Here is a 14,655-nt window from a genome sequence, read left to right on the forward strand (position 1 = left end):
AATCTAAACATGTTTATTAATATTATTTTTAAATTATTTATCGTTGTTTAAAGAATAAATTTATCATAATTTTAAAATAATTTATAAAATGTTATAAATTATTTATAAAAATATAAACCTACTACATATTGATTGAGAAGTCATATAAGTGATTTTTTTATTACGTGTCGATCATAAATGAACTCTTCAAATTGTTATAATTTGATTGGCCGATGATTTGAGGATTTTATTTATTATAATTATATCTAAAATGAAAAGATAATTCAATTACCACTTTCCAAATAATGTACATAATTTTAGAAATAATTATTTATGGTAATTAATTGTTGAAACTATGAAAGAGTAATAATGTGATCAATTTTTTTATATATTTATAAATTACATAAAATAAGAAAAAAATGTTTATTTTAATTGATATAATAATTTTATATACGTATAGAAAGCCTTATATTCGTATATAAAGTATCATAATAACTATTAATGGCTAATAAATTCCATGCATGCTTTATAAATCATTTATTAAATTATAAATAAATTTATAAAATTATTTATATTGGCTTATCATATGTTTTAAATTATAATAAGAGGTTCTATATGTTCTTTGGAAAGTTGAGGTATATCATCATTTTTTTTTTCTTCAGCTCTTTTCCTATTGTACATGTTGTTTTCTGATTTGACATGAGCAAGTTGCAAAGTAACTTATGAATAGTTTAAATGTAAGTTACCTTATTTATTTTAAACATTTCTTGCCCAAGTTATTATCACATTTATTGAAATTTTAAATGCCATTTCACCTTAATGTTTCTAAATTCTTAATTCGTTTGTAATGACTTACCTTATTACAATATAAAATTCCTCTTTGAAATTTTCTTCTTAAACACACAAATTATTTTGGGACGTTGCAATTATACATATACACAATAACTGCCTCTTGATACTGAAGTTATTTTGTTCCCTCTCGTCCATGTCAAATATTGAGTACTAGCTTTTCTCCATGACTGATGCTTTTTCGCAAAGACGGTGGTATTAATATGTAAAATCCGTTACTTCTAAAACTATACACTATTTATTCTATATTTTGAATTTTGTTATGTCCGCACAGGGTGCGGACCGGTCACCTAGTTTGGTATTAAATATTCAGAATACATATATTATTATATCTTTAATTTTCTCATCTCATTTTGGGTTTGATTGGTAGAGGCAGTAGGTCTGGATTTTTTTGCGACGTGTAAATTCAAAGGAAAATTTAAAAAACCAAATACAAATTGAACTTCAAATAACCAAAAACACAAATATGTCAACATGTTTAAATTTAAGGAAATATGTTTATGATAACATCTTATATCATTTCAGATATGTTCGAATTAATTTCGGATATCAAGTATTATCTTATCATGTTAAGATATTTAATATCCTCTAAGTCAATACTCATTCGAATATTTTAATAGATAGGATCAGGAAAATTTTGGGTATTTTAGATCAAATCTCTGGTATGGATTTTGGATCTGGAAATTATGTCCAGTCTTAAACCCACATCCACAGTTAAGAATCCATAAAGAACCTCACTTCGAGACATGACAACATTAAAATTAAAAACAACTTGACGAAATTAACTGAAAATCCCCAACTTAAATCCTTACTAAAGAGAAGATACTTATCCACTGCAATAGTTGACAAAAGCAAACCAAAAAAACTTAAAAATAATGTCTCCAATGAAAGCCAACAAAATATATTCACATAAAATCTCATCTCAGGGGTTTCCAAATGGACGATTCGGATACGCAAACTTCATCTGAGTGTCCAAAGGTGCTGGATTACGATCACCACGACCTTTGCTCACACTTCCTCCGTTAACACCAAGAGTCAACACATCAGAGCCTCCCATGCTAAGGTTGTTCCCGAAATGAGGGCCGAAAATGTTACTAGCGGACCAGCCTTGTTGATTTGTTGTCATAGCAAGAGAGTTCATCCAACCCTGAAGGTTTCCCTTATCATTATCTCCAAAGCCATTAACGACCACACCTGACGAAGATGAAGGAGTTAATCCTCTTTGCCAAACAGAAGGATCGTTGATGTCAGCACCATGGGCGAAAAGAGTCTGATTAGAGGTCTTGGTGTTGTTCTGAAAATATCCATGGTTAGTGTTGTTGTTGTTATTGTTGATCCTAGCACCGAGGCTAATCAAATCATGCTGGCTCCTGAGACTCTGATCGTTGTGCACCAACGATGCTTGGTTCGAAGGGCATTGCATGGGGAAATTGGTTGGGCCGGGATTAGGGTTGGTGGGGTGAGGAACGAAGCCTTCAAACTTATTGGAAGATGAACGGTTCAGATTGTAACCAGTGTTTGAGTTGTTACCGAATTGGTTATGCGAGAGAGCAGAAGCAGCACCGCGGTAAAAACCATGTCTGCCAAGAGCAGAAGCAGCACCGCCGTAAAAGTCTTGCCTGCCAAGAGCAGAAGCAGCACAGGCGTAAAAGTCTTGTAGTCTGCCAAGAGCAGAAGCAGCACCGCCGTAAAAGTCTTGTCTTCCATCACTTCCACCAGCGGCTGCTGCCATATTCGTGATGCTCCCAGTAGGATTTCTTCCTGACTCTTGATTTAATGCATCACACAATGCCTTGTGGGCATTGTAATTTTCTCTTCTGCAATACACCCCCAAAAGTGTGCTTAAGACAAAGTCAATATTGCAATATATGCATATATCCACAAAATATATAAAAAGATTATTTAACCAAAATAAATAAAATTTAAAATGTTTGTCAACTATTCATACCATACCAAGGTTCTAAAAATCGGTCTAGGCAGCGTCTAGGCCCCCGCCTAGGCGGCAACGCGGTCCTATCCGAAACGATTTTCTTAAAATCCGATTTATACCGATTTATATGATTCAAATTGGTTTAAGCTATTCTAAATCGATTAAAATTGGTTTAAATCGATTTAAATTTGTCTAATATTGTTACAAATCTACAAATTTGTCTAATTTCTTATGTTTTGTATATCTAATTTTCATAATTTTTCATAATAATTTTATAATTGAACATAAAAACTAAAATATGTCATATAAATAAAATAAATCAATAATTTGCTAAAGCCTAGGTCCCGAATAATCCGCCTAGTTGCTAGTCTTCTATAAAGCGCACTGTCTAGCGAATTTTAGAACATTGACTCATACTGACCACAATATTCATTTTCTAGCTGAAGCCTAGAGTACTAGACCTTAAAAATCTAGAGTGACGTGTAAAATTCGAATTAAAAATATTCGATCAATATCGTACCGCTACGGTACGGACAGACTATAAGATCTATTGGACTAACCAACACGTTTCTCTTGTTACATATCTTTTTGTAACACTATAGTATTTTATTAATCGATTCTCATTTGCTATGATCTGTAATATGAATAAAATTATTGGATGGAAATTATCAAAAAGAAAAAAAAAGGTATAGTTTACCTAGAAAAGGTGGTACCACAGTCACATCGATGCACTTTGATACCACAAATCTTAGAGTGAGTTTTCCAATCAGATTGAAGAGCATAACTCTTAGGACATTTGTCGCATTTCCACTGCTTCTCACCGTGCTTCCGGTAATAATGCTTCTTGATTGCTGTGAAGTCTCGGAGAGCATGTGACGGGTCATGGTGGACGCACGTGGGCTCCGGACAAATGTATACCTTCCTCCTCGCTTCTTTTTCCGACTTTTGTTTCGGCTTCCATGGAAGGTTGTGTACTCTCCCGTGAAGCTGTAGATTCTGTTCCCGGTTAAATCCTCTGTTGCACACTTCACATAGGAATCTGTTCGTCGCCATGATCGTCTTTGGAGATAACGCTATCACTTCAGCATCTGGATCTGTTCAATTAAAAGTAAGATATTGATCAATACAACAAAAACCATTAGTCAAGAGGCAATTTTATACAAGTTGATTGAACAGACTAATCTTCTAGTAAAATACAAGTTACTAAATAACTTAATGTAATCATATAGAATGATGATAATTTTAGTTCTTCATTGTCTTGTTTTATTAATAATGGAAGTTTGAGCTTTAAATCAATAATCTCCCATAAGCATAAAATCCTCTACAGAAATCGGTTTTTTTTTATTTATAAAAATCTAATCAAGAAAATAAACCATCTATAGCTAATGTGGTTTGAACTTCTAACACAAAGGAACTATCACTCATTCACTATCAATAGTGTTTGGAAGCGGATTAAACCCGTCCATTGTCCCTTGCTATTACAAGTTGAGTATTTTTTCGACTCAAAAATTTGACTTGTTTGAACCGCAAGGAAAAATTATTACACTACACAAGCTCAATGACCCGTGGAACCCAAGTGTAATATTAATAACAATAAAATTAATATTTTATATTTAATATATATTTTTTATAAATAATATTCTGTAACTAAAATTATATATAGTTGTAATTTATATTTATATTAAATTTATAAAAATATCTTTTTTTCTAGTTGGCAGATACTGCAATTTAAATTCAACCGATATGCATTCTTCTCGCTAAAATAACTTAACATGCACTTGCATTTAAATATTTAAAATTAGTCGATCAGCATCCGCTTTGCAGCAGATCAAATGGGACAGATCGTGCGGCTATGATTAAAAGTTCCAGCTCTAATTACCAGTACATTAAGAACACATTGATTTAACTTTTAACGACTAGGAATGATAACACATAAAACTGAATGAAATATAGAGTTCGTATCTTTTTTATTTCCTCCTGTAAAGAAAATTCTTCATTGATGCTAATTGATTTCTTTTGAATTTTGAAACATACCCACACACATATGTTTGTGTATAACAATAAACATAATAAAAGGTACTCACTTCGGTTTCCAGGTTGGTTTCTTTGTTTTCTGAGTGATGGTGAAACAAAGGTGTTACATTTTTGAGTCATCGTCATCTCCATCTCTTTTTGGTTAAAGTTGTTTGCTCCGGTGGCGATGAGGGGGATAGACTGAGAGTACGATGAAGACATCTTCTCTGGATCTGCTTTGCTTATTCGACACAAACATTACCAAAACAAATATCAATCCAAAGGTATTGAGATGATGATGATGAAGAAGCGCACCATATGTAAAAATATACCATAAATATACAAATAAACATACCTCAAAGGAAAAGAAAACTTATCTCTCTGTTTTTCTCTCTTTATCTTCCTTTGTTGGTATTTTCTTTTAATGATTGGGGTTAAGTCCTGTAAGAATCTCAAAATATATATTGCTACAGTGCATTTAGCTAATAAGGAAATAAATCTAATTCTTTTTTGGAAAAACACTAGTCAAATTCGGATACGTTTCTACTGTGTAACGTACGTTTAAAAAGTTTACCGTATAATAGTAGGACTAACTCTATTACAATTCTAATCATAGTTAATTATCTTTCGTAAAATTATTCTTTTCAAATATGCTGCATTGATATTAAATTAAACTTCATAAATTATTAAAACATTTGAAAAAGAGTTGACTATTAATATCGAAAGGAAAATTAAAAATACCAGAACATAAGTTTTGGAGTTACTGTCCAATATCAACTTGAAATGTCGAAGCCCATGAAGAGAGAAGTCAAGATTGAACACTGTCAATCAATTTGTGTGCCATATATAGCTTTCATTCAACGAGACATAAGATGATAGTGAGAGAGCATTGTAGTAACATACATGGTAATGAGTAAGAACAATAAAGAACCAAAACATTTTTAAGGCCGATTTTCTGATCTTATGGCTTCAAATTTGTTCATTAGAACTGCATCAACTTGTCTGAACAAAGATCTAGGGTTCTGAAAATGTTGCGATGCAATCTTTGATTTCTCATTCCATAGATTATAGACAGTGCATTGACATACCAAAATAATGAGCATTGTCGAGTATGTTTCACCTTGAATAGACTCCAAAAAACAGAGTGTCGCATTCGAACTAGTTGAAGGAGGATGGTACCTGCATCGTAAATAGATTGTGCTCCAAAGATCAGAGGAGTAAGTGCAAAAAAAAACATATGTAGTCCCTTGATTCATTTTCTGAATTTCATAAGAGGTAAAGCGGTTCAATGTTCTAACCCCAACTAATGTGATCTCTATTAGGGTATTTATCTAATTTGAACATCGAACATATAAAATTATGTTTAGGAATGCCCCTACTACACCAAATGTCCTTCGACCAAGACCCTAAAGGAGACAAAAGCCAAATAAGGTTTAATAACCCTCAACAATAATAAGGACGTGGATGAAGCCAAATAATGGTGTTGATGAGAGGCCTAAGTTATAATTGGTAAATAAATATGGATCAATCAATGGAATGAATTCGACACGCAAAAATAGTGCATTGGGTTGAATGGCCTTAAAAGTGTTAAATGTTGCAGAAAATTCATTAAGCACATGGAAGCCAAAAACATAATAGAAGTGTTCGAGAATGAGAAGTCGAAGTCCAAAGAACAAAGAACAAAAATCTTATAAAAATAGTTGTTTTCGGGGTACATGGTAAATTGGTCAGAGTATCGGTTACATTGGTCAAGAAATTACTTCCTCGATAGTTTGAAAAATATTTTAGTATGCTAGAATGGAAACACCGCAAGTGACGTTGGCAGAATAACCGGATAGCATGTGATAAAAAGTTAAATCTACTTGGATTTGCTTGAATTTGAAGTTAAGTTTTGAAAGAAGTAATAATACGAGAAGATTCTTCGAAAAATATAGATGGTCGAAAATGCTCGCGGTTTAGCTTAATCCCAGAATATAAAAAAATCAAGTTGCACGAAATATTTCTTTTGGCTATGATTCCTGCTTCCTAAGCAGAAGCGGAATCAGAAGCATCTGGAATCGCTTGGAATCGTGATTCTAGAAAAGCTGAATATGAAAGCGCATGAGAACCAAGGATTCCACTACAAAAAGGCAGGTGAATTTTGATAGAAAATTTCGTCAGAACTAGCTCGTCAAAAAAAATTCATCGAAAATTATGACAGTTTTCCAACGGATTCTGACGGACATATTTCCGACTAAAATTTCGTCAGAAATAATTCTGAGGAAATAATTCGTCTGAAATTACTTCAGACAAAACAGACGTTGTCAGAAAGATTGGTGCTCGGAATTTCCAACAAAAAATCTCGGTCAGAAATATCAGACGAACTTTTTCGCTGGAATATTTTGACGAAGCAAATCGGTCGGAAGTTTTGGGCAAATTCCGTCGTAAATATCTGACCAACTTTTCTGTCAAAAATTTCCGACAGATAGTTTCGGTTCAAATTCCACTGATTCTTGTATCATCGAAATGTTTTAAATTTATTTATATAATTAATTTTTAATTAATACAGATATTTTTATTATTTAATAAATAATTAAAAATATATAAATTCGAAAATATATAAATAAAGTTTTACAAAACGAAAAAAAACATTTAAAAGTTCTTAAATTAAAAAAAAACAACAACTCAGGAGGAAACAACCTCTTTATTTTGTTCATTAGCTCCTGGTTCAGCCTCTGAGTTTTTACCACAACCGATCTTTGTTCCGCCGCTGCAGCTTTATGTTCCACCATTTCAGCAAGAATTGTAGCGTTTTGTGTCTCCAAGGCTTCAATCCAGTCATCTTTGTTCTTTAACTGCTCCATAATCACGAGATCGGCATACATCTCTTGTGAAGAAGAAGGACAAGAGGAGGCTCGACAACTCAACTGGACCAGAGAATTTTTCTTTCTTAGAACAGCCTGAAAAATCTTAAAAAAATATGAATGAAACTAAAATATTAAAGAAATTACTAATCTAAAAATTACCTTTTCTACCATTTCGTTTATTCGAACTTGTCACAAGTTGATGGAAGCCGAAGAATCATCATCAGAGATGATCTGGGAATCGTCCATCACAAGTTGGTGGACGTCCCCTTCATTATATTGATATAATTGAAGGGATTACCTTCATTTTTTCTTAATTTAAAAAGGAAAATTAATAAATAATTTTTTTTTAAATAATTAAAGAAAAAATACAACTCTAAGTTGATCGTTGTAATAAGATATACTGCATGCACCTAAGTTCTTGACATAAAGATATTTTCCGCCACAGTCGCTTTGGTGGTCCTTGGAATTAAAGGCAGCTGACTTATCTTTAGACTCATGTTTAGACTAATGCGCCTGCAAATCAAACCAGACCGTCCCGTTTATAGATTTCGGTGTCTTTCCCTACGACACAGCTTCTTCCACTTATAGATATTCTTCCCATAAGTTCTCATGGCATTTTGGTGAAAGGTTACACCGACTACTTTCGTATCTCCGGATTCCCAAGTTAATTATTGATGACAAACGAAAAACACATAAATAGTAGAAATATAACAGAAAAAATTAAATAAAATGTTTAAAAAATATTTAAGAAATACCTCAAATTGACGGAAAACTTGATTTCAGATTTCGGGAACTTGCTGTAATATGGATATCCGTGACTGAGAATGGAGTACATCATCATGTTAATGGCGCTCTTGCTAATGCCATTGTCTGACTTGTTGAACCTACCAAAAAAAAGAATAAGATAAACTACAATGAAACAAAACATACAATAAGAACTAAGAATGTAGTGTGTCGTTTTAGGTGAGGATGGAGTGGAAATGCTCTCGGCCTGATTGTTGAATTAATTGTTCAACAGTCATGGTATCCGGCTCATGTGGAAAAATTGGAGCAGGAACAACTGGAAAGAATTTTTCTTTTTGGAGGATGTCAAACCACAGGAAATGCTCGCCATACCACTTCTAATTCGTGGTATGGAACGGGGTAGCCTCGCCGTGTTGTCACCACCAAACCTACAATTTTTTTGTTTCGTTAATAATAATAACTTATAAAAATTATAATTAAAATATTCATCTACAAATATGTATTGTTAAATTAATGATGAAAGAAAAAAAATATTTAAGATTCAGAAACTTGAAAATTGTTTATATATATAATAATTATTATAAACTATATAAAGTAACAATTCTTTTAAATATATTTAATAAAAAAGTTTTTACATAAGTTAATGCTATAATTGAATCTCATCTTATCTCATGAAATATCTTTGTCAATTTCATACTTGTCTAACATTCTCCACCTCATATTTTCTCTCTTCCACATCACCATCTCTCTTTTCTATCTAATAATTCAATACTCACCCACTAACAATGGTTTGTTGAATTTTATTCAACACCTTACCATGCTTTTTAAATAATTTTATTTTCTTATGTTTTTGTAATTACGTATTAACAATTATTGAATGAAATTAAATTTAAATATTTTAGAACTAAATATATGTTTTACATAAATTTAATTTCATTTTGTAAATTTAATAGAAACAAATCAAATATTAAAGATGACAAATAAAGTAAGTCATTATTAAAATAAATAAAATTACGAGAAAATAAAATAAAATACAATACATTAATAAACACACAATATCTTTATATATAAAGTAGGCTTTGTATCCCTCCTGATGATGTCACATTGTATTCCATGTCATAAATTCAGAAGCTGAGAGCGGGGTGACATGTGTCAAGTGCAGGCAAAACTCACCGAAACTAAGTTGAGACGTGCCACATAAATTGCTTTCTTCTTTCGTTAGAATTATATCTACCGTAGCCCACTTTCTCGACTGAATTAGAAGCCCATTAACGGCCCTCCTATTCTCCACGACCTTCATCTTCTCTAATCCCTAATTTCCATATCCTCTACGAGAACGGCAACGTCTTCCCATGTTCCTCTATTAAGCTTCTCCATTAACTCCCCCACTCAATTCTCCCGTATCTCTTTCCCTCTACATAAATTTTAGTTACTCCTTTTCCATCTGTAACTGCTTTGCAGATCCAAAATTTGTGATCCTATAAATAGCGATGACATCCTCTCCAAATTCCAATTTTCATCAAACCATTCTATTTTTTCATAAAAATACACAACCTGCAAAAAGAAGCCAAATGGTCATCATCCTCCGCGAAACTTTAAAATGATCTTGCTGAGGTTAAGATTGAGTAATGATCTCTCCACCTCGAAGGAACCACTTGACAGTCGTGGTGGTGCATGTTCGCCGCCATAGCCAGCACGTGTCGCGGATCTCAGCAACGGCGGAGAAGAGAATTCCAAGCAAGATGACAGCTGATATCAGAGCCATGGCTAATCTATGTACAACTGGAACTGGGCCTTGGGAGAGGCCGCATCCACATTGGATCGGGAGGACTGCGAGGAGGATGTTGATAGAGATGGCAGCGATAACATAAGATGAAACGGCGGTAAAGAGAAGACAAATGGAGGTTAACTATCTTATGATATTCTGTTAAATAGTCTTCCACGCCTGAGTGGCCACTGATCGGTATACTTTTTTTTTATATCAAGAGTAAAAATGAGAGATACTTTAATGTGACGATTGTTGTTTTCTCATCGGCTTTCTCTGTTCGTAGTTAGAAAAATAGAGAGAAAGAAATAATTTCTGCAATGGTGAATACTCTTACCAAGTAAAGATCGTCAGTAGTTGAGTGTAAAGATATTAAGGGATATGTATCCCACATTGGAAAATCAATGGGACATTAAGTAATATATAAAGGGTTAGGGTCAATCCACTAATTGCCAATTGGTTTTGAGTTGGAAGTCCAGGAAACTTATCATGGTATCAGAGCCGGCCCAATACTCTGACCCATTAATCCGGCCCGGACAGTGGCCCGATCATCCCATTAGCTGATGGCCCATAGAAGGCTCAGTTCCGCCGAGATCGCTAGAAAAATAAAGCATGATTTTGGAGGGGGTATGGTGGATTCTGCGAGATTAATGGTTATACGCACCATTATCTCGAGGGAGGGTATTGGAGAGAAGATCCCACATCGGAAATATGAAAGGGACTTGAGTAATATATAAGGGACTTGAGTCAATCTACTAATTGCCAATTGGTTTTGAGTTGGAAGCTCATAATAAATCCGAATCTAACATGGTATCAGAGCTCAGATCCTAATAAATTAAACCCCTAATTAATATTAATCATATCCGACCGGATATATAGGTCGTAATTGACTCGCTCGACCGAGTATAACTGTCTTAAAAAGTTTCCGAGATTTCTAGCCGATAATAAAAGAAAATAACATTCTTTGTCATAATTGTGAAATCCAATTAGGTTTTGATTTCTCCTCTGTTTTTATGGGGTTCTTTTGAAACTCTGGTCTGTTTGTGGTTTTTATAGATTGCTTCGTATATTTGAAAAATAATTATAAGCTTCAGAATGGAGACACTCAGTTTTGAAGCGCATATTTTTTTGCTTGATACACTTACATTATTAAGTTATGCCGTTTAATTGATAATCTTGTGCTCATAGTTTACATGAAAGGTCTAGAAGGATATAGTAGGAAGCGATTATTACTATGTTGCTCCTGAATTATCAAAGAGGGATCCATATTTGGACTTTGGAGTGCATGGATTATTCTATACATTTTGCTTTGTGGTGTGCATTTTTTTTACTGGAATATTAAGCGATATATTCTTTGATTGTGTTTTCTTTTGAAGGGCATAACCATTTAATTGTGTAATTATATATGCTTTTCGATGTTATTGTAGAAATTGAGAATGGGATACTTGGCACTAAACAAACTATAAACTTTCATTCAATACAGAAACACCGAAAATATTATAGAACTGAGTTACTTCTTCTGGTTTTAATCTCTAAAGAGGAAAACGAATTTCAAAAACATTTATATGTAGTCTGGTTTATCCTTATTTCCAGATTATTAACGGTTAGATTACGGTTTAGTTCCTAGAGTAAATTATTTGGTATGATGTTGTATGAAACTCAATTGAAGTCTCCTATAAATGCAATACTTTTATAGTCTTTATTGATTTATAAAAATATTAATTATTAATCTGTAAACAATTTTAAAAGATGCTAAAATAATTTACAAACATAATTAGTAAAACACTAATAGTTAAAAAAAAATCAAAAGATGCTAAAATAATTTACAATCATAATAGTAAAACACTAATAGTTAAACAAAATTTCACTATAATTTGAAAATATAATATAAACTGAAACAAACATATAGTATAAAACATCATTTGTTGTTAACTAAAAATCTATTAATTATTATTTATGGCATTATTCAAAATATTTCTATAGTACTTTAAAATATACCTTTTTATAATTTTATCACATTATAGTGTATTTTCAATTGATTTATTTTGGAGTAGATTAATTTATTATTACGAGAAAATTAATTAGTGTAACATTAAAATTTGAAACTCCTAGAAATAAATAAATTATTAGTTATCATTACTTTAGATATTCTTCAACTATATCAAAGTGAAATAAAAATCCACAAGAAGAAATGTAAATCATTACATTTTCCTGAATTTCTTTTATTTAAAAAATTTGTGTCCTAGCAAAAAATGAATGTTACTGTTACTTTCAAATCTAACCAACAAAATTTATTAAATTTTAACAGTATGATATTTTAATAAAAATATGTTTATAATTATATATAAAAAATAATTTTAATAATTAAGGCAGTGATGTTTCTTCAGTTTCTTTAGTTTTTTTTATCATATTGTGAAGTGTTACCCATTTTTTGTTTACAAAACTCAATTTAAAATATCATAAATTTCATGCTACAATAGAAACTTTTTCTCATATATATAAATAAATTAAAAAAAATATTCTAAATATTGAAACTATTCAAAAAAAATATTTTAAATATAATAATAAATACAATATAATGTATAATGAAGTAATATATATATATATATATATATATAAAATAATTTAGTAAATTAAGTCACTTAAACTTAGCACAAACAAACTAAAATAATTTTATTCAGTGACAAAGAACTACAAAGTATTCAATTATAACTGTAAGAATGAAGAAACTAATAGAAAAATAACAAAAAAAAACTAAACTATTTACATAAAAATAAACAAAGACGTAGATATCTACATCAAAGATATCAGATTTACACCTATGAAACGACCTTAAACGAATTAAAATGTTTTTGAAACATAATTTTATAGTTATATATTTAAGTGTTAATTTAGAATATAAACAATTAGATTTATACTTTCGCTATTTTACTCGGTTCTTAAATATTATTTCTAGCCTAACATATACTGTAACGAAATGCAATCATGTTGACCCAATCCATTCATACAAATAATAATTATGAGAACCACGAACTTATTCTTAAGAACTTAAAATATAGTAAGCCACAATTAACCAACCAATTTTGGACTCAAAATTATCAAAAAACATACAAGGAGAGCACCACATACACCTCATTCACTCAATATAATATTTTATACATCGTAATCTAAAAATATAGCCACAAACATCGAACTCAAATATAACTAATCTTAACATACATAATCCTTCAACACCCTAACATTCTCAAAAGCCATAAACATTATTATATACTTTTCTGATCAAAAGTTTACAAAACACACACACAAACGAAATATGCAATTACATCACATGTAAAGCACAAAGAAAAATCTAAAAAAGCATGAACTAATTTAGATATGACTTGAAGTTTTGAATCATATTCGCAAAAAACCTTTAATAAGTTAGTTTAATGAAAAATATTATAAAACTAAACATTTGAAATTAAAATAAATATTGAAAATATTATGTTATTTATCAAAGAATAGTGAAGGTAATTCAAAACAAACAAAAAAATAATTATAATGATCTCATCATTCTTTCATTATTTGTTCGTTTATAATATTTTTTAATCTATAATAATTTTTAAATACTTCATAAATTAACATAAAACAACTTTTATTATAATTTTCCGCCCGTAGGGCGGGCCGGCCCTAGTAAATAATAAAACACACATAGTTTAATTAGTACAATAAATTTAACTCACAAACTAAAAAATCTCTTCAACCACAGAACATTTCAAATTTGTCCCATATGTGTTTGACTAAATCTTCTTGCAATTCATGATGTACACTGGAATTACGCAAATCCGATCTAGCACGTACATGATTTGCAAATGCAGGTAGCACTTCAGTCGAGAATGGTTGTTGTACATTAGACCCATTTGCCTCTGATTGATCATAGTCGTGAGCATATGTATCTCGTTCATCTTCACCAAGCATATTATGCAATATGGTACATGACCTCATTTGATAGCAAAATCGGAAATGTTCCACATGCAAGCTGGTTCGTGAATGATTTTCTAATATATTTTGTATTAACGTATTAAATGTTTTCCGATATTTATTAGTAATAAATAATAAATTAGTAATAAATAATAAATTAAAAATCACATATCATAATCAGTTTATACAATATATAAATAAAATATAAAACAATTTATAAAACACTGTGATATAATAAATGATTAAAATAACAAAAATATAATTATTCATAGTAATAAATAAAATTGTTATGTTTTAAATTGTTATACTAACAATTAGATAATACATTTTAAGTTATATATATATATATATATATATATATATATATATTATACCATTTTAGTACAAAGAAATTTTAAAGTGAAAAAAAATATACAAACGGTCACATGTCAAACTCTAGGAATAAACAATAACAGCGCATGATATTTTTTTTAACAAATTTATTTTAATAGAAATTATAATTCCAAATTTTTTTAAGTTATTTTATTTATTTTAAGGGGTGCTAAATTTTTGGAATTAGAAAGATTTAT

At 30.9% G+C, this 14,655-nt stretch overlaps 1 protein-coding gene across 1 annotated transcript; it reads right to left on the reverse strand.

Moving 5' to 3' along the window:
* Positions 1-311: 311 nt before the first annotated feature.
* Positions 312-5,154, reverse strand: LOC106443225 (protein indeterminate-domain 6, chloroplastic-like). The gene is made up of 3 exons (XM_013884801.3): positions 4,843-5,154; positions 3,456-3,852; positions 312-2,645 (listed from the first exon to the last, which is right to left on the reverse strand). The coding sequence occupies exons 1-3, from the start codon at positions 4,991-4,993 to the stop codon at positions 1,751-1,753; spliced, it is 1,443 nt and encodes a 480-aa protein (XP_013740255.2). The 5' UTR covers positions 4,994-5,154; the 3' UTR covers positions 312-1,750.
* Between the last annotated feature and the right edge of the window lie 9,501 nt (positions 5,155-14,655).

This window comes from Brassica napus, chromosome A9, assembly GCF_020379485.1.
Source record: "Brassica napus cultivar Da-Ae chromosome A9, Da-Ae, whole genome shotgun sequence".
Lineage (NCBI taxonomy): Eukaryota > Viridiplantae > Streptophyta > Magnoliopsida > Brassicales > Brassicaceae > Brassica > Brassica napus.

Coding starts and splice junctions, on each gene's coding strand:
- LOC106443225 (XM_013884801.3), bottom strand. CDS start 4,993: ATGTCTTCATCGTACTCTCAGTCTATCCCCCTCATCGCCACCGGAGCA. Junction 3,853..4,842: donor AAACCAACCTGGAAACCGAA/GTGAGTACCTTT, acceptor TTAATTGAACAG/ATCCAGATGCTGAAGTGATA. Junction 2,646..3,455: donor TGTGGTACCACCTTTTCTAG/GTAAACTATACC, acceptor GGTGTATTGCAG/AAGAGAAAATTACAATGCCC.